At 38.7% G+C, this 24,293-nt stretch overlaps 1 protein-coding gene across 1 annotated transcript in view; it reads right to left on the reverse strand.

Annotated features, from left to right (window-relative positions):
• Positions 1-6,750: 6,750 nt before the first annotated feature.
• LOC105524730 overlaps positions 6,751-24,293 on the reverse strand; it is a 52,285-nt gene continuing 34,742 nt past the window's right edge. The window contains exons 4-5 of the mRNA XM_011960118.1: positions 19,632-19,810; positions 6,751-6,973 (exon numbers count right to left, since the gene is read on the reverse strand). Coding sequence (XP_011815508.1) covers positions 6,947-6,973; positions 19,632-19,810 — 206 coding nt within the window. The 3' untranslated portion in view covers positions 6,751-6,946. The remainder of the gene's footprint in view (positions 6,974-19,631; positions 19,811-24,293) is intronic.

The raw sequence follows: 24,293 nt of genomic DNA on the forward strand, positions 1-24,293 counted from the left end.
CCTTCTTAGTGAACCAGAAAAAGCTATGCCTAGGTTCTTCTTGTGAAAACTCAAGATGCACAATGCCAAGGGCTGTGTGTTCTATGAATCAGCAGGAAATTCTGGCTCCAATCTCATGTTGTAATATGGGTTTCCTTTCATCTCAGGCAGCTTAATACTTTAGAAAAAGGTGTCTAGAGGAAGATTTTTTCATAATTTCTTTTTGAATTAAAAAAAAATCCTTATTTAAATTCAGTTATTTTCTAGACTTTGTGTCATTTTATTTTTAATTTGTTCTTTGAAAAATTAAAGAATTTGTGTATACACAGTCTATAACAGTTCATAAAAACAAGTGAAAACGCTATTGAGTAAACATTGCCATTGAACCTATTGGTCTTTGACAATCAATTAGAAATAAAAAGCACATTATCTAAATTGATTAAAACGTCCATATTTATGGTATGCATACTTCGGAGACTGAGATATAAGGGCAATTATAGAACTTCTATTTTTAGGTCTTTGTCTCAAATATAATAAATGAAGCTTTATGAGTATTTCATATACAGCATGACCCTGGCATTGTCATGTAGTTTGTATTTCAGAGAGTCACAAGTTAGGAACCTGTACCTGAGGCCTCCATCTGCTGAGGGACAGTGTGAGTCCCACAATATGAAGGTATTGTCTATACAGTGACATGTTCACTTTCAGCATGATTGCAATGTTAGTGCCTTTTTAAGTGGATTAAGAAATTATATTACCTTATGTTTTTAAAATTCCTACAATACTTCCTACTGATATGGGGCAGTGATCACAAAAATGTTTTGCATTTTTGGTCTGATGGTTATGTTACAGGAATGTCAGATTTAAAGATGAATCATACATTGCTTTCTTTAATAATAATAATAAACAACCAAACCTCACCCACCAAGTTTGCTGACCTTTTTCTGTGATGACAAGTAGCTATCCATAGTATGCTACAGAGCAGACAGCTGAAAAAATAAGGAGACTTGATATGCCCCTTCCAGGTAAAGGTCACATTTTAATAATGGATGAGAAAGGAACTGCTTTTGAAAGAAATTCATGTTATTAAAAAAAAGTATTTTGGGAATATTTCAATCATTAATAATTTAGTTGGCATAAATAGTGGATTTTACCTATAAAAACGTGTATCTACACACTTAAGGAACTTGGAATTTTCAAATCTTTCAAATAACATATTCTGAATCCATATCTTAGAAATAGTAAAATGCACCACTGCTTGGTTAGTTTGCTTGAATGAATGACATCAGAGAAAATGGAAATTTACCAGTCAAATTTAAATGACAAAAATGTGTTTAATTGGTGGATGGTATTACAAAATGAGTACCACGATTTAGGAAGTGTAGCCAATAAAGCATTCCATGTGGATGCCTGTATCTTTGGAAACTGTTTGTTTAGCTATGATAGCTATTAAAACTATGTAGGAAAATAAACTAAATTCTGAACCAAGCCTTTGAATTCCTGCCTGGCAAAATGTTAAAGATGGAAAAAGTAATGAGATGTTTAATCAGTTGGTTTGAATTACAGTATTTTTAGAATGAGAGACAATATGAAGAGTTTTTTGAACTTCTAATAAAGTTTTAAAAGCTTTATTTATTTCATCTTTTAAAATTTATATTTTTGTATAAATTTAGTAATATCAATATATATTAGACTAGCATATGAATGTAATTCATAAATAAAGTGCCATATATTGGGGATGTATGCTAAACTTTTTCTGAAAGATATATATGTAATAAACAACCTCGGGGATCACTGGACTGGACTCCCCATTATTAAACAATTAAAATAAATTGGGGAGACGGGACACACGTTTCAATTCTTTTAAACATTTTTTTCCAAAAAAGGAATGTTTAGAAAACTACTACCATTTATTATTTGTATTTAAAAAAGAAAAGACAATTTGATCCCAGAAAATTAGGAAGGATGTAATTGCAAAAGAAAGAATACACTATTGATTTGAAAATAATATGCTTATGAACAACTTAAAACAATGTCCTTAATTATTTTTATTTTTATTTTTGCTGTGGACTCTTTGAATATCATCATGGAAGAGTATTGATGTGCACACCCTAATTCTATTTTCTCTTTTCCAAATGTAATAAATCACGTTCCTTTTCTTTTCTTTCCTTTTTACTCTGCCATTAGTTTCCTAACACTGTATGCATTGGGACCTATTCTATGACAGTTATGCTCCACCTCCCTGGGCACAGGGCACCATAAGCCTCCCTCTCCCTTCCTGATCCTGACCCCTGCATCTCTCACCCCACAGCCCCTCTGATACTATTGCTATTGAAACAGTGACTTCATGGTTGCCAGACAGTGAGCATTTTCTCATATCCCATTTTACTTTTGCTTCCTGGATGCTATGGCCCACTCTAACCCTTTGACATTTTGTGTCATACACAAATATCCATTTGGCTCCTCTTCCCTCAGTATATATTTGTCCCCCGACACAACTACTTTTTCAAATTATGAAAGTCATTTGAATTCTAAGCCTACCTTTTGTGATACTAAATATCCTTGCATCTGTGGCTGTAATCTTAATGATCAAACTTCACCTTCTATTTTCTTGGTTATTACTGAAAATGCCAAGTTACAGATTTTCAGAAATAATGCCTCAAAACCTCACTGATGATGTATCTGCTTACAATAATGTGAAAGAATATTGATAGAAAATTTTGTGTGCATTTTCTTAGCTAATTGTTTGTTCATTAGTCATTTGGTGTCTATGTTAAAAGAAAAAAAGACCTAGAAAAACAAAACCACATTGAAATCTCCTCAAAGTTCTGCAGTACTCATAGTTGCATGGTATTTTTTCTTAATCACCAAAGCCATCTCTTGGTCATAGGAAATGAAGTAAATCGGAAGGAACCTTCATGAAAACAAAATTTTTCTAGTTTTCCTCACACTGTCAATGAAGAGAATATTTATTGTGCTTTCATGTTCAGTGTATGGCCTAAGTCTGTGCCCTTTGAAAAGTTATGTAGCATAAGTTATCCTTTTATGCACATGTGTCAAGATTCTCAACAGTGGAGCAGTTAGGGTTAACCCTAGACAGAGTTCATGCTTGGTGAACTCCCTGTTCCCCAAAATACTATATTTCCATTTTTTAGTCAAGCATTTCTTTCAGTATCTCTCCCCACATTACTGGATGGTCAAGGTGCCACACACAGCATTAGTTCTTATCAGGCAATTCCTCTTTTACCTCCTCCTCCCACCTATAAGGAAGTGAATTGATGGAGAGTTGGCATTCACCTTTGAAAGTTTATTGCCTTCTATGAGACAGCATCAACAAATGGACTTAGATCCAGGAAGGGTACAGCATTTCATTTGTCTTGGAACTCCCCAGGAAAAAAAATTAGAACAAAATGGATATTGAGATTGTGCTTAGTTACAGAAGCAATGATATTCTGAAGGTGTTTCAAAGAGGGTTCATTCAATAGAAGTTTTTTTTAAAAAAAAAAAAAGAAAAAAAGCAAGGGAAGAAGTGAAACCAACAATGAGGTAGCAAGTGAGGGGATACTTTTCCTTCCTGGGTCTTCAGGTGATGAACAAAGGCAAGGCTGTCTTCAGAAGGAGTGAGTGATGGGAGTATTATCTCTCCTGGCATAGACCTAGACCTAGACTTAGAGGTGGCCAGAAAATTATGAGCTCAGCCACTGTCTCAAATGATGACCTGGACTTCTACTAAGGCTTCTTGGTGGTTGGTAGTCTAAAGATTTCAGGATTACAAAGCAAACCAATTATATTAAAATACCATTACCAAACATTAAGGGAAATTTTGTGACATGGTAGCATCTGCTTTTTTTTTTTTTTTTTTTTTTGAGACAGAGTCTCACTCTATCACCTAAGCTGGAGTGCGGTGGTGCAGTCTCGGTTCACTATAACCTCCACTTCCCAGGTTCGAGTGGTTCTCCTGCCTCAGCCTCCCAAGTAGCTGGGACTACAGGCACCCACGACCAAGCCTGGCTAATTTTTGTATTTTTTTTTAGTACAGGCGGGGTTTCACCATATTGGCCAGGCTGGTCTTGATCTCCTGACCTTATGATCCGCCTGCCTCAGCCTCCTGAAGTGCTGGGATTACAGGCGTGAGCCACCGTGCCCAGCCACATCTGCTTCTTTAATAACATATTAAACAATAGAATCGAGTAATGGGACTGGGTGCTACCTTAATTTTGCAATAGTGATGAATATAAACTATGTTGTTGCAGTATACGAATAACTGTAATATAAAATATCTGCAATTTGTTATTAAACATTTGGCAGAACTGCCAATTTTATGGTGGTTTGCTGCCTATTTTATAATTAAAGAAAATTTTAGGTTTCAGTTGAATATTAGTGGTAAAGAGATAATATTTCTCCCTATTCAACTGAAAGAAACTTTTAATACTATACCCTAAGGGGTATTTGGACCCCAGGTTAAGAACCTCCATTTCTACAGGCTGAAGTGTTTGGTGAAAAATTGTAACGGAGGGTGTCTACAGTGGTATGAGGATTCAAGACTGGTAAAAGGAGCATAGGATAGCAGGAAGATGTTTAGATTAGGAGATTCATAACTAAGATATTTCTGAGATGAATTTTCTTTCCTTAATTCTTAGCATCATCACCCAAATTCAGCCTCTTATCTCTTGTCAGAATTAATACAATGCCTCCTGACTGATCTTACAAGCCAAGCCCCCAGCACCACCATGCAGTCCTAAAGAATAGCTCTATTTATGTTCCAGTTACGCTTCTGTGTTCAAAAATCACTCAGTGAGTCTTCATTGCCCCCCAAATAAAGTACGACTCTTAAGTCTGAACGTAGAGTTCTTTATTATTTGGCTTTGATCTATCTTTCTAGTCTAAGTCTCCATTAGTCTTCTCCACATATATCGTGATGCAATCAAACTGGCCCACTTATGGCTCCCTGATTGGATTCCATCACATGCCTGTGTAGCCTTTCCTCAGGCTTTTGCTTCCATGTGGAATTCTCTTCCCCACACTACATGTGCAGAAATCCTACCCATGTTAAAAGCTTAAGTTCAACAGCCACTCATTATAAGAACAGAAATTTTGTTTCATTCAACTTGGTTTCCAGAATAATGATTAGTTATATCCCTTACATGTAAAAGATGGTCAATAAGAGCATTTTAAATGAGTGAACAAGAAGGTTAAACATGGGATCTTGGTGAAATCTCAAGATTAGAAATTGGTGAATTTAAGATGGAATTCAAGGTAGCATGCTTCAGCAGCATGTGTGAAACACTGGAAGAAGGAGTCCTACCATTTAAAAGAACAGGGAGTGAGTAATGAATTGGAGCTCTTGTATCATTTTATTTGGATATGTTATTTTATTTGGCTTTATTTCTTTATCTTCTTTTTATTATCAATATCTTCTCAACGATGATAAAGGAGGAGAAGGTGGTGATGCTATAAGAAAGAGGCCCTGCATATTGGTGGCAGCCGATTCCACCATGGTGGTATGAATATCAGCAGTCCTACGTGTGCCACGGTGGTTTGCTGCACCTATTGACCCGCCCTCTATGTTCCTTCTCCTCCTCTTCCCTCCCCTCCCCTCACATATAGCCATGTAACAAACCTGCATGTTCTGCACATGTATTCCAGAACTTAAAGTAAAATGCAATAAAATAATTGAAATTATACAAAGAAAAAGAATATCAGTAGTCAGATGGGAAGCCTATAGAATATCCTTTACAGTGAGGCTATTTTTTTTTTTAAGGTTCCTTCCCACGTAAACTCAGACGTTCCCTTTCTTAAATGTTGCCTGCCTTTAACTTACATGAGATTCTGGATAGAAATTCTCATGCTAACCAACTCCAGCTTTCCAGTTCCCATAGTACCCATTACAGAACAATGCAATCTCAAGGCTGCTGATGATATCAGATCGGATGAATTCTCTGTTCTCTATAAATTATTCAAAAGCAATTTCAACTTACCAGAAATGAATTTCCCTTTCTATGAAAAAGACAAGTTTTGGTCATTTTCACCTTAAAATAACCTAATGATGCTCAAGAGTAAATAGATGGATACAGAATATTTCACAAGAAATTTGTCCTTTGAAGGCTAAACTGACCTATATTCATACCTCTTTGCTAGATTCAAATGCAACTTGATATCTGTTAGATTAAAGAACTGGGGAGAATTAATATTAAACTGACCTTGAGCTCTCTCAATTTCTGATGAAAAGTTTCAAGTTGCAAATGTTCCTCCTGTGCCTTCAGAACACATTTTTCATAGCTAGAGAAGGCACTCCATTTGCAAGCTTTTTAAGATTTCTTAGGTAGAATTTTATGCAACTTATTCAGTATTATAATTCCCATGATATAACAAATGCATCAGACCACTACACAAAATGGCAGTGATTATAAAAAGATTCAATGACCACAGCCTAGCTTGCCTTGTCATTGTGTTTGGCCCAAGGAAACAGGAGATAGCAGTCTGTGCCATTATGCAATATTTAGGACAAGGATGACTCAGTTTAAATGGAAACATTATCTTAGTTCTGAGGTAAAAGGGCAGCTCTGCAAGGAAATACCTTTTATGTAAACAATGATGACAACCTTACCCCAAAGGGAAAGATGCAAATGACATATGTACCTCATGAATAATTTGTCTTAATTGTCCATTCTTGGAATTATACCCCAAGAATTCCTTGTGAAGAACAAAGACACAAATTTTCATTGACTGATTCTCCTTTTGTTGCTTTAGCAGACAATTTACTCAAATAAGGTAATTCAGAAAGAAAAGGTAATGTACTAGGGAACCATAAAATAGTTTCCACCTTAATGAAGCCTCTGACATTTTGGTTGAAACACTTAAAGAAGTGTGAATAGTGGTTTAACAGTCTTTGTGCAAGCGTTGTCAGGTTTCTGGAACACCTTTTCCAAAGGCTCTGCTGCTATAACTGCTGCTGCTGTTGCTAATGTTAGGCATTATGGCCCACTGGAAAAATCTGTGGAAGAAAGAGATCGTATGCTGTCTTTTCAAATTTTTGAGCGTAAAATATAAATAATCAAACATTTATCTGGCTATAATATATCAGGCAGCTAGATAATCCTGCTATTCTGTTTGGTGATTGGAGTTGGGTTAGTGGAAGGGTTATGTGAAAACCCGATACCTAATTAAGGATGGAAGGTAGGTAAGGAGTCCAGATTTACTCTTACTGTTTTGGGTACAGTTTTCTAAATTGAATACAAAGATACCAGTGGATATGAAGAACATACTGATTTTCTTCACCACTAAAAATGCATTTGCCATGTCATCATTGTTTGCTGCAGGAGTTGAAATGGCATCCTCCCAACCCACAATTTCACCAGCAGAACTGCTTCTCCTTTGTGTCTCAACAACAGGATGAGATGAGGGCTCAATGCTCTTGAGATTTAGAGAGAACACATTACTGCCCACAAAATTACACCATCCATAGGAAAAACAATATTGTATCTTTGAAGGATGGCCAATGTCCTTTTAAAATTCAAATTTAGAAGGAAACATGCTCCTCTATATATTGCAGATTGAAAATCACAAATTACCAAAGGCCTATGTCGTTTTTTATAGAGAGCAATATTAAAGATCTCATTAAAAACTCTCTAGTATTTTGCAGTGTTTTTATGATGCACTAATCTTCTCTTTTCTCTGAAGTGTTTTAGCCTCTTTCTGCTTTGAACAACTGACCCGGTGCAAGGAGAAAGAGGGCCATGCTGAAGAGCAGATGCACTGATACAAATACGAATTTACAGGGCATCAGTTCTCAACTTGAGTGTGCATGACATCCATGATGTGTGTGTTTATTAAAATCGATATTCCTGAGCCCCATTGCCTAAATACCAATTTGGTAGACCCAATGTGATGGCTGGAGTGTCTGACAAATGCCTAGGTGGTTCAATTTGAGAAGCACTGAGAGAGGTAGGAATAGGCTGGTTATTTTAAGTGCTCTTTCGAGAACTACTTTTATGGACCTGCAGTTTGCATTTGGCACCCTCAGTTTGTCCTTAGTGAGTCTTTCTGTGTCTTGTGACATCCACCTCCCCCTCCAGCACTCCCCAACCTACCAGTGTCACGCTGCTGCTCTCAATTGCCTACCCCTTCACCCTAGGGAAAGGAGACACATCTGATGTGGTCCAGAAAGACCCCTCTCCCGTTCCTCACTTGAGCTTTATTTCTTCTGGTATTTTTCTTTATACCAGCCAGGCAGCAGCACTTAAGAAGCAGCCTGATAAACTATCTAATGCTTGTTAAGAATATGATGATTGAAAACAGTTTAAGGCTCCCTCTTCAGGTCCTTTGTTTTAGCTATTTCCTTCTCCCAGATCTTTGTTTTATCTTACATCATATCTTCTGAGACAGACTTCCCTGACTATACCTTGAAAATAGCCTCCCAACCTCATCCCACCCTTTCAGTAACTCTCAAATCCAATTACTTACTGGTATCTAAAACTGTCTTCTTTCTTTTCTGTCTTTTCCCATAGGAAAGCATAACTTCGTGAGAATTGTAGGCCTTGTCTACCATTTTTGCAGCTCTATCCCTGGTATATAATAAGTTCTCAATAAGCATTTGGTAAGTAACTAAATGGATATGGATTTCTCCCAGTAATATATTTTAAAAGTGGACATGGAATGATGGTTTTGCTTTTATCCCTGGGAATTTCAGGTACTGGGCAGCCTGGAAGGGAAGCTATTTTTGGATACTGGCCTTCTGATTTACAACCTGAACATACCCTTGGCAAGTGGGATTTGGTTTTAGGGGGGAAAGCAGAAGGTGATGAGAGAAAGTCAGAGAAGCAAAGGGGTGGATTTCTTCCCATTCTAAAATGTGCTTTTTTCGGGGTTGGTGGGGTGGTGGTGGGGGCTTCTTAATACTGGACAGATAGCTCCAACAAAGTATTCTCGTAAGAAATGTGGGCATCCTATAACAGACAACATTCCCCCACGTACCCTAACATCCTCCTAACCCAGAACTAGCTGCTTAGTGCCATTCCTTTTTTAGGGAAAGTTATCCAAAGTCAGAGGCTGGTGGCCAGTGTCAACAGGAGGACTTCAGATGAACATCAGCTACCTGGCTTACAGGCTGTAAATCTATTGTAAATTGCATAATTTTTAGTCCTCGTTTTTTTTTGTGGGGGGAAGAGAGGGTCTAAATTATTTTTTGTGTCTCTTCCAGCATTAACAGGAATTTTATGATTCAAACTATCCTTGGGCTCTGATAGTTACTCTACTCATGCATGAGTAAGCTACTCCATCTACTGGGCGTCTCTTAAATTACAGATAAGATTCCAGTGAGGTATGGAAACTTGGAGATGACCTTAAGATCTCAGTTATATTAACCACATACATATATTGACTTATTCTCTTCTTTCTAAATGCTGCAAGCATTCTTCTATTAATTGGACATTTCTCTGCTTTACTCCTGTGATCTCAGCAAACAATGCTCATAAATCCTACTTAATAGTTCACGTATTTGCCTCTCTGTAGTCTTACACCTTTCTCTAGGGTCTGAAACAGTTAGGATGTGGGAACAGGTGAGATCTAGAGTAGAAGCAGATTGTCAGGGAGAGGTCAAGACCCAAGGTGTAAACCTAGGAGTTGAGCCTGGGGTGTAGTCTCCAGGAGCAGGTGATTTGCAGTTAGGCACAAAACTAGGGACACAAACAGGAAAGAAACTCAATGTAGTGGAAAGAAAGAACATCATCTTTTTAGCCAAGCAGAGCTGAGTTTGACTCTGTACTACTTGGCTACAGGACCACAGGCAGTTTACTGAGAATGGGGTAAAAATATGTCAAGGGGATGGAATTTAGTATCTGAAACTAGGTACCAGACCCTATAATCATTGGTTTACATATATTACTTAATTTAATCCTCATAAAAACCTTATCAGGTAGTACATAAACACAATTTTCTATTAAATATAGGTGGCTCGTTGCTTTTCTTATCCCACATAATCTTCCTGGATAATCTGGCCATGCTCATAATTTCAACAACAACCTATACAGCTCTAGCAGACACTTGATTGTTGCAGGTTAGACAAGAAAGTGGAGAATGATAACATTTGATGGCTTTTTCAAAGATTTTGCATTAGAAGGGGAGGAGAAATATGGAAAGTTACAAGAAACGTGCATTCAAGGTAGCTCCCTCCACCACCCCTTTCCCCAGGATGGCAGAGACAAACATGTTTTTAGGTTGAGAAAAAGTGAGATCAAAGACATAGGCAAGTCAAGTCTAGACAAGGCAAGCCACAGCAAGACAGGTCCACTCTCCCACTAAGATGCTTTTGTCTAGCAGACAAGTACTTCAAAGCAGCATTTGACTCTACTGACCACTTCCATCTTCTTGAAACACATTCCTCTTTGGGCTCCGGGAACAAAAGACTCCCTTTGTTTTCCTCTTGCCCAGTTCCTGCTCAGGCTTTATTGTGGGATCATCCTCCTGTGCCAGACTTCTGACAGGCTCTGTCCTCTCCCCAAGGGCTTTGTCTTCAGCTCTCTTCTCTTGTAATTGACATTCTTCCTAGGTGACCTCATGGCATACAATACCATCTCTAAATGCAAATGATTAACATAGCTGAATCTCTTTTCAGGTTTCTCCCCAGAGCTCCAACGTTCTGTCTCTACCATAGAGTCACCTGAATATTTAACAGACATGGGGCCCTTTGGGTTATAACGGGACCGTAAGGTGCCATCAGAAATGAACAATATTGCTTCCTTTCACCATCCATTCAAACCTATTCTTTGGGCCTGTTTCTTTTCTGTCTCTTGGTTTAATTCCAGGGTAAGTCCCAAGAGTTACCCATTTTTTCTGGTAATTTTTAGTTAACTAAAAGTCGTAGCATAAAATGATTAATCTAAGGTTTTGGGCTGCAGAGCTAAACTGACCTTCAAAGATCACACTCTATTCTCCACCCCATCTCCATTTACCTTTAGAGCTTTACAGCTTTTAAAAGGGAATTGTTAGCCTCTTGGCAATTTTAGAAGGGAATATCACTCACTTTTCTTTGATAAAAGGAAATAAAGATTAACAGGCCTTAGCTACAAAAGACATTCAGAATACATGAATAAAATATTTAATCTTATTTCATTCTCCAAATTTTATTCTTTGTTCAAAATGAAGTCTCTTCTCACTATTGTGTGCTATGCCATCCCCTGGACTCCTCCTCACCCAGCATAGCAGAGTAAATCTGCTGCGATTACCAGAATTCCTGAAATAGAGACAAGTATTTCAAACATAACACTGTATTTTGCTTTGAGCATGCATAAAGCCCAGTGTGTGAAGTGCCTCCTAGTCCCCCCTACACTCCCACATTTGGGTTCTTGCATATATACAGATTCATAGAACAGAACACAAACTGGCTTGTTCTGCTGCAATGTACAGGGGATACCTCCTTTTGTTTTTAACCTGGCCGAACATTCAGTCTTATATAAAGTTAAATTCTTTTGCTGGAAGCTATGGGCTAGATATGTGCGATATGGGGATAGATGGCCTATGCGGTACATGTTTTCATCATTTATTCCATTATTTATCAATTTTTTGTACCTTCAAATTTTCTCTCTACTTGATACTACCTCCATCAGGCATTCACATTTAAATTGGTACTTCACATCTTAAAAACTATGACAAAACCAACTCTTCCCTCATACTCTCTTCCCTTTCAGCTGTCGTTGGAGTTCTCCTGTTGGTAATGGCAGACTAGTTAGAGTATCAACTCTGTTGCTGAAAAAAATTTAGAAGTTGAAGTATATGTCTCTTCGAATGTATCAGAACTAGTAAGACAGTGAAGACCAATGGGGCTAAAGTCCAGCAAAAGATGAGCCCAATATTGGAGTCACTTCCATCTAAAAAGGCTGAGAAGCTGAGCAGAGCTTTCAACAGATTCATGTAGTCAAGACCTCATCAGAGAGGTGGTCCTGATATACAAGACTGAGTTAAAACCTTGAAAAATAATACTGGAAATTAGGGCAAATGGGAAAAAGACTAACTGTCGCAGGGACTGAAGGTTGACTCACAATCATTTTAGCACTGATTACATTTAAAATGACCTTGGATTATGAATATTCTTATTTTACCAACAGAAACAAAGTTGCAGAAATGGTAGATGATAGAAACAGACCTATGGGGGATCCAGATAAAGAAACCATTAGACATGGACTTTAACATGGTTATGATCAATATGTTCAAGGAAATCAAGTTTGAAAATTTCAGCATAAACAGAAAACTATAAAAAAGGAAACTATAAATGAAAATATAAGTATTGAAATTAATGACTATGGAGTTAATCTGCTACTAAACTATAGAGTTGGAAGTATGTCAGAAGAATATATGCAGAATAAAGCACAGAGAGACAAAAATAGTGTTATTTTGGCTTTCATTGTTCTATTGAGAAGTCAGCTAATGATCTTATTACAATGAGAGCCCCCTCCTACTAAAAGAAAAAAACTGGAAAGACAACATTCAAAGTTCTGAATGAAAACAACTACCAAATCTAGACCTCTATATCCAATAAATCAATTCTGAAAGCATTAAGGAGGTATAAAGATATGTACAAGGATAACTGAAAACTAATCCCCAGCAGACCTCTGACGAAATAATTTTCTACTAGAAGAAGGAATGTAATCTCAGGTTTAAATTCTGAATATGTGGTAACAGGTGAATATCAATAGGAGGTAAATCTGTGGGTACATATAAAAGAATGTTGCTTGTGTACAGGAATTCTAATAATATAGGATTTGTAAACTGCACAGAATTCAAATACATAACACAAATACATTACTTAGGACATGGTTAATTAGATGCTATAATGCCCATAAAATAAGTACTAATTTATACGATAAGAAGTCACAGTGGATATGGTAATCTTTTGAATAGCAATTAAAATTATAGCAAAAATTAATAACTACCAAGATACATAAAGTAACAAAAACAATTTACTTAACTGAAAGGAATGGTGAGGAAAATAAACATAAAACAGAAGGGACAAATTGAAAGCAAAACTAGTAACAGATTTAAACTCATTGCATCATTAATTACATTCACTGTAAATGGGCTAAATGTTATTCAGTTTCCCTATTTCTCTAGTCTCTCTCACAATCAAGCTTTTCAAAAGATGAGTCTTCAAATGCTGTTTTCAACTTTCAATTGCCATTAATGAATTGGCTCTTTCTGAACTCACTATCGATAACTAAGACTGCTCTTGCCAGAGTTATCAATGACTTCCATGACACAAAACCCAGTGAATGCTTTCCAGTCCTTGTCATAATATGGTCTCTCCATAGCACTGGGAAACATTAGTCACCCTCCTGCTTGAAACCTTTTATTTTTTTCCCTTGGCTCTATGACACAGTTTTTGGAGTTTTGCTTATATCCTCTGGCCACTCCTCTCAATCACCTTTTTTTAATCTCCTTTTCTGTGCACCCTTAGGACTTAAGGACTCTCTTTTAATCTCACTTTATATTCTCTCTCTTAGCAATCTTATCAATTTCTGTAGCTTTGAACACTCTATATATTCTCTACATACCATCCTGTAACATATACCGCACATGGTGTATATAATATAGAATAGCCAGGTGCCTATATAAGAATACCAATCACATTGTCAATCACAGTATTACAATAGTTCAAACTGAACTGTGGATCTTACTTCTCACTCTACATCCCTCCTATTTCAGTAGATAATACATTATCCAATCAATTACTTTTGCCAGAAACTTCCTTCTTATTTACCCTTTAACTGTGCTATAAATGGAAAGTTTGTCCCTGCCCCAACCTCCCCCAATTTCATTGGTTGAAACCTAATTGCCAAAGGGAGTACGTTTGGAGGTGAGGCCTTTGGTGCTTAAGTCATCAGGGTGAAGCCGTCATAAATGAGTTTATGGCCTTTATAAAAAGAAAGAAATTCCAGATACTCCCTTGACCTTTCCACCATGTGAAGACACAGTGAAAAGACAGCCATCTATGAACCAGGAAGTGGGCTCTAGCCGGACACTGGATCTGACAGTGCCTTGATCTCGGACTTCTCAGCCTTCAGAACTGTGAGGAATAAATTTCTGTTGTTTATAGACCATCCAGTTAATGGTGTTTTGTTATAGCAGCCTGAACAAACTAAGCCATGCTGCCACATTTAATCCATCACCAAACTCTATTGATTCTAGCTCTTAAGTACATCTGGACATCTGTCTACTTTGTTTATTACTCTCACTTGGGTCCCGACTGCTATCATCTCTTGCCCATACTAGTACTAGCTTTCTAAGGAGTATTTCCATTCCACTCTTGTCTCACTTCAATTCCCTTGCCTAAACCATGTTGGTGGCTTTTGATCATAGTGAGAAGAACACCGAAATGTCCCTATTATTGCCTCAAGGCTCTGTGTAGTTGGCCTCCCACCTACCTCTTTAGCCTAATCTTCTTCCTTCTCTGGCCTCTCCCTTGCACTCTAGCTTTAGCCACATTGACTTTTTCCAAGTTCCTCAAACATACCATGCTTTTTCCAGCTGAGGGATTTCACACATGTTGTTTCTTCTGCCTGGGGAGTTCTCATCCCAGTTTTCTGTCTGGCTAACTTCTCCTCAACCCTCCCCTCAGGCCTCTTACATCCTTAAAAAGGGATTCATTATATCTCTTCCTCCTCCTGATTTATACCAGACTCTTCATTTTGCTTTTCGGCCAGTTGTCAACTTACTGCTTCTCAGCTCCAAATTCACCCCTCGATATATATTCTGCAATAATAGACAGAGTTATTTTACATAGTTCTTTATAGAAAGCATAATGCTAAGATTTCTTAGCAGAGGAGGCTAGAGGCACATTGCAAGTGGGAGGGGTGCTCCTGCTCTTTCCATCTGCTGCAGGGTGGATGTGTGGACATTAAGGGGTGCTTTGTTCCAGCCATGCACCCAGAATGCACTCTCTCTGAGACCTTGCACCTCTCACATGGTCTGGTAATCATCTTTCTGTGACCCTCTCAGTATAGGCATTCTATACTCCAGATCTCCTGCCTGCCACCCCAGCAGTGATTCTCTCTGCTCATCTCCTGTCTCTCCTATGTTTTTCTCTTGCAGTCCTTCCTATACTACCACCTCCCAACGGGGCCTCTCTAACAGGAACACCTCATCCTCCAGGCCTCTTGCCACATGGACAACCTCATTATCATTGCAAACCCATGCACCAGCCACCAGCACATGGGGTGCTTGACAGAAAGTTGCCATATATATGCCATATATATACGTGTGTGTGTATATATATGCCATATATATATACGTGTGTGGATATATATGTCATATATATACGTATATATATATATGCCATATATGTGTGTGTGTGTATATGTGTGTGTGTATATATATGCCATATATGCACGTGTATATACATATATGTATACGTATATCAGCGATATCTCAGGAAGGGCTTTTTTTTTCTGAGTTTCAAGAACCAGGAATCTTAAAACATGGGGTACTTGACATGAAGTTGCCATATATATGCCATATATATATACACATTTGTATATATGCCATATATATGTGTGTGTATATCTGTGCCATACATATGTGTGTGTATATCTATGCCATATATATTCATGTGTGTGTATACATGCCATATATATACGTGTGTGTGTATATATATATGTATATCAGAGATATCTCTCTCAGGAAGGGCTTTTGTTGTTGTTGTTGTTGTTGTTTTGAGACAGTCTCGCTCTGCTGCCCAGGCTAGAGTGCAGTGGCATGATCTTGGCAACTGAGGTTTGCCTGACCGATCTGTGCCCTTAAGGATTGCTTCTTGTTTGCCCTGTGACTGTAGACTTACCCTGGCCTGGAAAATCTACTGCCCTACCCTCCAGTGGATTCAAGGACATCTCTCCAATGAGATCTGAATTCCCAGCCTCTGAGAAGTATCTCCCATCTAGGTCTGTCCTCCTTTGGGTATGCTCCCTTGGTACCATATACAGTTTATTTTATATCCTATGGTCATTCTTTTATTATAGTTTAATAACTCTTTATGTTAAACTCTCCCTGTTTAAAGCACTGAGTGATTCTAGTTCTTGATTGGATCTAGATTGCTACAATTCTTTTCTCTCCCTTTAATTTTACTTATAGTACTAATCACAACTGCATATTTTGTGAATCTGTTCCTTAATATCAGTCTCTTCCATGGAATTATAAACACAAACAGGGCAGGCACTGTGTCTGTTTTGTTGCCTTCCCAGCGCTTAACATAATGCCTGGCTTTTTAAAAGTACTCAATAAATATTTGTTGCATGACTGAATACTGTATGGTTGAGCTCATTTTCTGCTCATTTATTCTGTTTTCTTCTCATGCCCCATTAACTACTCTCAGTCATTGCTATCTATTCTGATGATCAGACATAACATATTCTGAAACCTGTAGCCCCACAGGGTGTCTGATTTTGGCTCTTTATAAACAAAATAAAGCTGTATTTTTATATTCTCCCATCTCCACATTAAAACCTCTTATGTTTCTGAGTCATAACGGGGACTTTAAATAAAAATAAAGGGCCAGGCGTGGTGGCTCACACCTGTAATCCCAACACTTTGGGAGGCCGAGGTGGATGGATCACGTGAGGTCAGGAGTTCGAGACCAACCTGACCAATATGGTGAAACCCTGTCTCTATTAAAAATACAAAAACTAGCCAGGCATGGTAGCGTGCGTCTGTAGTCCTAGCTACTCAGGAGGCTGAGAGGGTAGAATTGCTTGAACCCAGGATGTGGAGGTTGCAGTGAGCTGAGATCGTGCCACTGTACTCCAGTCTGGGTGACAGACAAAGACTGTCTCAAAAAAATAAAATAAAATAGAAATCACCACCACCACCACAACAACAAACCTATTGTGGCAATGATGGTTAACTGCAGTTACTCAAAATAGTTTTTTTCCTAGCTGTGTTCAAATCATAAGATCTACATCTCTTTTCCAAAAAAAGACTAGCAGCTAAAAGCTATACATTTTAACTCCAACGACTAACACCACTACAGTTCTAATTTTTCACATAAATTCCACCCCAGGATTCATCCACTCAAATCCCTACAGGTTCTGGCAGGTAATTTAAACGACCGGGCTCAGTGTAAGGAAATGAGTAGTAGTAGGGATTATGGCAAATTGGAGAGCACATGCTTCACCTGAGTGCATTTAATTAAAAAATGTATAAAAACACTGTGCTAGCCAAAGATAACATCTGCAGACAGCACCCGTTTTGTGACTGCCACCTGGCAAATGCAGACCTAAAACACTGTTCCAGGAACCCTTCTGAGTTTCAAGAACCAGGAATCTTACAACATGGGGTGCTTGACATAAAGTTGCCATATATATATGTGTGTGTGTGTGTGTGTGTGTGTGTATGTGTATGTATATCAGATATCTCTCTCTCTCTCAAAGGGGTTTTTTTTTTTTTTTTTTTTTTTTGAGACAGTCTCGCTCTGCTGCCCAGGCTAGAGTGCAGTGGCATGATCTTAGCCAACTGCAGCCTCCACCTCCCTGGTTCAACCAATTCTTGTGCCTCAGCCTCCGAAGTACCTGGGATTGCAGGTATGTGCCACTGTACTTGGCTAATCTTTGTAATTTTAGTACAGCACAGGCTTCACCATTGTTGGTCAGGCTGGTCTCAAACTCCTGGCCTCAAGTGATCCACCTGCTCAGCCTCCCACAGTGCTGGGATTACAGATGTGAGCGACCAAACCCTGGCCAGCATCTACTATTATCACCATTTCACAAGAGGAAACACAAATTATCACCACAAGTTAGGAAGGACGTAATCTCAGAATATAGAAAAACCCATTCCAAGAAGAACTATTGGCAAGATTACATTAGTTATTTTTAGTTTTATCTTTTGACTATAAATGGAAATAAACCTGGTTATGGGACTCACCCAAGTTACAAATACAAATTACTTTTAAAGACTGAAAAGGAGCCTATAATTTCCAGGACCCCACTCTTGGAGATTCAGCAAGTAAGGGAGAAGCAAACAGCTTGCGTCTGTACTTTGGAAAACTCCTCAGGAGGCTTCTGAAAGCCTACCCAGGTGGAAGACTTCTGGTCTGTTCACTTTAATACTCCAAACACAGAGATCAAGGACAGACCATCCTTTCTCATCCTGATTAGAGAGAATCCTATTCTCCTGCACTGGAGGGAGACAAAGTTTTCCAAAGTAGCTGGAGAACACTTCATGGTCTATACAAGTAATCCACAATATAGAAGTAGAAAGTTTTCACAATAATTCAATATGCAAAATTATTCCTCATTTTAAAGAAGTATCAATTACTTTATTGATGTATTCCTTCTTTTGTGCCAGAAGGGAATTAAGGTTATTTATACATGTGTGTGTGTGTGTGTGTATGTGTATGTGTATTTATATATCTATATCTTCATTATATCTGCAGCTTAAAATTAAGAAACTAGGGCAATGCAAAATAAAGGCAAAAATAAAAATTGTATCACGAATGAGGTAAACAATAAAAACTCCTACTATGAACACTCATTAGAGGTGGTTCACAAATGTGACCCAGAGTTGTTAGATGAGAGAGGAGGAGGTCCTAGAGGAGGGAGTCTACTCAGCTCCCATCAACTGTTGCTAGGGAATTTTTCAAGAGAAGTTAGAAACTGAGATTTCTATGTGAAAGCTCTGTTTTATATAATGTTTGCATCTAATTAATCCCAGCACTTTGGTAGGCCAAGGCAGGCAGATCACCTGAGGTCAGGAGCTCAAGACCAGCCTGGCCAATATGGTGAAACCCTATCTCTACTAAAAATACAAAAATTAGCTGGGTGTGGTGGCAGGCACCTGTAATCACAGCTACTCGGGAGGCTGAGGCAGGAGAATTGCTTGAACCTGGGAGGCGGAGGTTGCAGTGAGCCAATATCGTGCCATTGCACTCCAGCCTAGGCAACAGAGCAAAACTCCATCTCACATAAATAAATAAATAGACACTGTGTTGCATAGAGCTGAGAAAACAGTTGTGCTGACAAGATGTGGCTTGAAGTTTGATAGTTTGAACTGCACATATAGAATCACTTGAAGTAATGTTTCCGAATACTCAGGCCTCAGCCCCACCCAAGACTTGCTGAATTAGAAATATCTGGGAGGAGAACTGAGTCTGCATATCTTGAGAAAGTTCTCTAGGAGATTCCAACCTTTACCTATAGTTAGAAATCACTGCTTTAATGAAATCTGGGAAATGAGAAAAGGTATCAGGCCGCTTCTCTGGTGTTCTGCTTCAGAAGCTGTCATGACATCCAAGCCCTGTCACTTGGACAGCAGTGCCCAGGCACTGATTGTGCCCTGCTTTGATTTCTCTAGGGTACTAGATATGCAGTTCAGTTCTTAGATTTTGGCTTTGATAAGGAAGTTTTCACAGAGGATCTGAAAGTAAGAATAAACAAGATAGAAACTTATGTGCCAGCCTTGATTTACGCAGCAGCAGAGAAAATAGATTACAATTCTCTGAGCTTCTAAAGAAGAAAAAGTTCCTGAGAAGTCACAGGAGAGAACACTGCTTTCAGAATCCTAGAATATGGTACCTTACAAGACGATACTTTGGTCATGGAATGGTCTCTGTGACCAGTACTTTCTGAGATTTCTTGTTCCTACTCTGTCAGCCCTCAGCCCTCCCCTCCGTTTACCTTTTTATGTTTGTAATAGTAGAGGCATCCATCATACTTCAGCATAGACCACCTCTTTCTCCAACCCTTCACGATCCCAGAGTGAGTCCTCTTACATAGGTAGCCACAGCAGGTGGGCCAAGGGGTACTGGGGCGGTGGCTGATATCAGATCCTACCACCAGGGTCAAGATGTCTGTACCTAGAGGCATGCATTTGGAATAGTTCAGTGGCTGAAAATCTTAGAATCAACTGGAAAGATGTACTATTTACTAAGAATGGATGAGAAAAAAGTTGTGATTTTTTTTTCTAAGTGGAGTGAAATAGAATCCTACAGTTGGAATGAACCAAAGAGTTCCTCGGTAATTCAAACACTGATGTTTGAGGAAAATGAAAACTAGAGAGGTAAAGTGACTTCACAGAGGACCCATAGCCCATAAGGTGATGAATGAAATGTGGGACCCAGGTTCCCTGACTTCTAGTGCAGACCTCTTTCCATTCAACCACCCAGCCATATTTGTTCTGGTCATGAGCTCCTCAAGTCTGTTCATTTTCACTGTTTATAATAATCAAGCTAAATCTTTAAACAGACTTTGATTTACTTCCTAAGGAGGAGGATGAGTGATGCTTAGCTACCTTTCTACCTTACTTTTGACTCAGGTTAGCCAAAGGCAGGATCTAAGTCACTGCTTACAACTATTGCCAATATTGTCCCTGATAAAAATCAATGACAAACCTTTGAACTTGCAAATAGAAGTTCTAGGCAGGGCGAGCTAAAAATGTTTCTTTTTCGTTTTCTCCCCCTTTTTCTTGCCTATTCAACATAGTGCCAAGGGTTAAACCCTAAGCTTCCGGATTCCTGTCTTTTCTTTTATAGAATGCCTTATTTGGTGCCTGGACACCCCTTTCCCAAAGGATTGGCATGGTATATCCTGGGGGAAAATTGTCCCTATCCCTGTTAATATGAGGTCACTGTTTACCCACTATACGTTGATGCTGCAGCGTGGCACAGGCTTTTATTGTACACCTACTTCTTGATGCTTCTAGAAAATTCTCTGAATGTCACTCAGACAGATAGCAACCCTGACATGCTTTGAAGACTGCAAATGGGATATGACTCCATTTACAATTCCTCTGAGAGGAAGGCCACATCCCTGAAGGAGGACAGTTGGCCTTGGCAGCACTGACTTCATCACGATGTCTGACATGGAGATTACCGATCTGTTTAGAGCTGTCTATGGAAATGGGGGTCGGCAACGAGACTCCTCTTCCATAAATGACAAGCTCCAACCCAGGGGATCATTCCTGGCTGAGCCGCATGGCCCTGAAAATAAAGATTTGTCCCAGACAGGCTGACGTAGTCTTAACTTTAGCAGCACACAAAGCACCTTCGTAATTAAATAACTCTCTGTGTGTCAAGATAATTCTTCATTGCCATGTAAATACATTTTAATTTATTGAACTGCCCTTAAGCTCCTGTCAAAAACACATGCAGAAAAATGAGAAGAAATGCTCCAGATTGACCGGCAACCCACAAATGTCTTTGTCTTTGGACTTTGGTCCCCAAAGAACTGTACTCCTGGACTAATATGCATAGTTGACACATCTGCCAATTTATTTATGTGCTGCTGCAGTGGGCTGCCCCTTGAGGTCATTTTCCTTTTGCTTACAAAGACTGCCTATGGGTTTCTCTGATACTGATCAGGCTAAGCTTGTGTTTCAGCCCGGCCATAAACATAACTTGGTGCACCACAAAAAATTCTCTCTGGGGCAGGGATACAGATGGCCCTGCTGAAGCATGGTGTCATCATATTAGAGGAAAGTTTTTCACATTCAGAGTTAGGACATGATCCTGATGCATGGGGACTTGCTGGCTTCTAAACAGCTGTCGGGAATAGTGGTTTTATACTCATAACCAGGTCCTATCGGGGGCCCAGGGCACTTGGGCCTGACATTCACAGAGAAGTTTGATTTGAGACTTTAGGCTTCTGATATTGTCTTCAAATTAGGTTATTTGTATAGTCATTGTAATTTCTGTGTGTTAACCAAACTGTCAAGTACAAACGTTTAAAACCTCCTGGTTTTGTTACTATTTATTAACTTACTGGGACCCTAAAATATGGAAGTGCCTTAGTTTACTGTTTCTCAAACTAAGTGTAGATGCCAGTTAGCTGATGGATCTGTTGAACTGCATAACTGCATATCCTCATTCTGTAGGCCCGGCATGAGGCCTGAGAGTCTGTGTTGTAACAAGTTCTCAGGTGATGTCAGACCACAGTTTCAGTCCCAAGTCCCTAGGCATCCCTGTTTCTGAGAGCCTCTGCTCATTAGCACAGTCTTTGCACCAACTCTATTTCTTCTTTGCCTTAACTGTGATTTAGTTTCCCATCTGCTTTCATTTTCAGTTGCAGTATTTTTCAGCAACAGAATTATTAGGTTTTCCCCAACCACTACTTTTTTCTCTAAGTACCTCCCTACTTTGGAGAAAGGAAACACATAACCATTGCCTTTCTCTTCTGGACATCCCCAAAATCTTGCTTGCTTTTTGGGGGAGTGTGGGAGGATGTGGGTAGGTAAATGTCTACAGCCTGAGGTGAAAGAGTCAAGAGAACTATTAGTTTCATGAGATGGAAGAGTTTGAAAACCCACATTTTTAGAGAATCCAGTTATTTGGTGATGGCGTCCTTAAAAAATAAAAGCTATGCAGCAAACTTCTTCCCTAGCACTTTGGTCTAGAGTTTTGAAAGCAAACAATTGTGGGTGAGATTATTTACAGCTACAGGAAAGAGAAAAATTATCTCTTTTTCTAATTCACACTTTCTCATTGGATCACAGTCTTCTTTTTATGTCACCAATCTTCAACTCTGTCACAGTTGTACCTCTGCTGTCAGGCAAACTCCACCACCCTCGCAGGTACAGGTGAGAAATGTGCAAGACGTGTACTTTCCCGAGGGCTTGCACTGTGCTCAGTAGCTGAGGACCTGCACTCCTGGGGTGCTTCTGTATTTGCTTTCAGTAAAGCCTGCACTTAGCGAAACAAGGAAGCCCTATGGAAGCAAAGAACTTCCAGGTTGATTAAACCTCACTCTTTACCATTACTCTCTTATTGGTGATTAAATCTTCCATTTGATTCTGAAAATAACCAGTCCTTATAAAAGCCAAAACGTGGATCATTTGAGGTCAGGTGTTCAAGACCAGCCTGGCCAACATGGTGAAACCCTGTCACTACTAAAAATACAAAAATTTAGCTGGGTGCAGTGGTGGGCACCTGTAATCCCACCTACTTGGGAGGCTGAGGCAGGAGAATCGCTTGAACCTGGGAGGCGGAAGCTGCAGTGAGCCGAGATCACACCACTGCACTTCAGCCTGGGCAACAAAGCGAGACTCCATCTCAGGAAAAAAAAAAAAAAAAAAAAAAAAAAGCCAAAACCAGAAAGTAAAAGAGACCTAATTAAAATAAAAATTCACATGGAGAATGTGTCATTCACAATGTGACACCAAGTGCTTTTTAAAGTCTCCAGTTTAGCTTTTCCCATCTGCAAAATAAAGGTAATTTGTACAGGTATGTGTGACTAGTATTTTTGAATAGTATTTTTAATTATAAAATTAGACTTTAACATATATAGTAAATCCCCTTTTTAATGTGAGGCTAGGGAGATAACACTTGCCTCAGAGGCTAACAAAACAGATTTCTAATCTTAAGTCTGTAACCTTTTGGCCATGCCTCTAAGATGTGGAGCTGTGCACTGATGCTGGGTTGGGTGTGAAAGAATCGCCAGGGAGAGTTGATTAAAATTACAAATGTGCAGTCACCACCAGGAATTCTGCATTTAAAAGAGTTTCCAGGCGAGTTTGACATACAGCTGGATTTAGGATTCAATGTCCTGGGAGAAGTGATTTACTGTTCATAAATCTAAATTAGTAAAGTAGCCACCAGTAGTGGGATAGGATTTTACCGAAGTTTTAAATATATGGGAATGAGTTTGTACAAAAATACATCGTGGTCAAAAAGATATCAGTTAGACTTTCAGGACGTTTATGCAAACAGAAATGAGAGGCAGTTGTAAATCTTTAGATTTCTAAATGAGCTCTTAATAAATACTTCATAAATATGTATTCCAAGACCTCCATATGACACATGAATTTAACAAAAGATTCTATTCATTGTGTCTTGATTATTGCTTTCTTCAGACAAGCTGATAGCTTTCCTTCCCAAAGAGAACCCTCAAAACTTTGTTTCAAATTCTGTATATTCCAGAAAATACCCTGACCATTTATAGAATTCTTAACAAATTTAAATATGTAAAGAAAGCACTACATAAAATTTTAATTATTCCTATTATTTCTTCCTTTTCTTTTCCTCCTTAATTTCATAGTCACGTATATTCTTCTCAGAGGCCCAGTGCTTCTCAGTAATCCTGCGATATTTTTCCTTTTTTTCACCATGACTGCCTATAAATGTTAGAAGATGGCGAAAGCTAAAATCATGTAGGATGAGTCCCCATTCCTGGAGGCATTCATTTGTTGCTTTGGACTCAGATGCAGATCTTTGAGTGAATCATAACACTACGGGCTTGGCACAGGATAGTCTTTAGAGTACAATTCTCCCTTTTTGCTTTGTTTTACTTTATTTTCTCTTCACATGTTTTTTTTCCCCATAATAGGCACTCACAAAATGTATTTGA

The sequence above is a fragment of the Colobus angolensis genome, unplaced genomic scaffold, assembly GCF_000951035.1.
Source record: "Colobus angolensis palliatus isolate OR3802 unplaced genomic scaffold, Cang.pa_1.0 Scaffold504, whole genome shotgun sequence".
In the NCBI taxonomy this organism is placed as follows: domain Eukaryota; kingdom Metazoa; phylum Chordata; class Mammalia; order Primates; family Cercopithecidae; genus Colobus; species Colobus angolensis.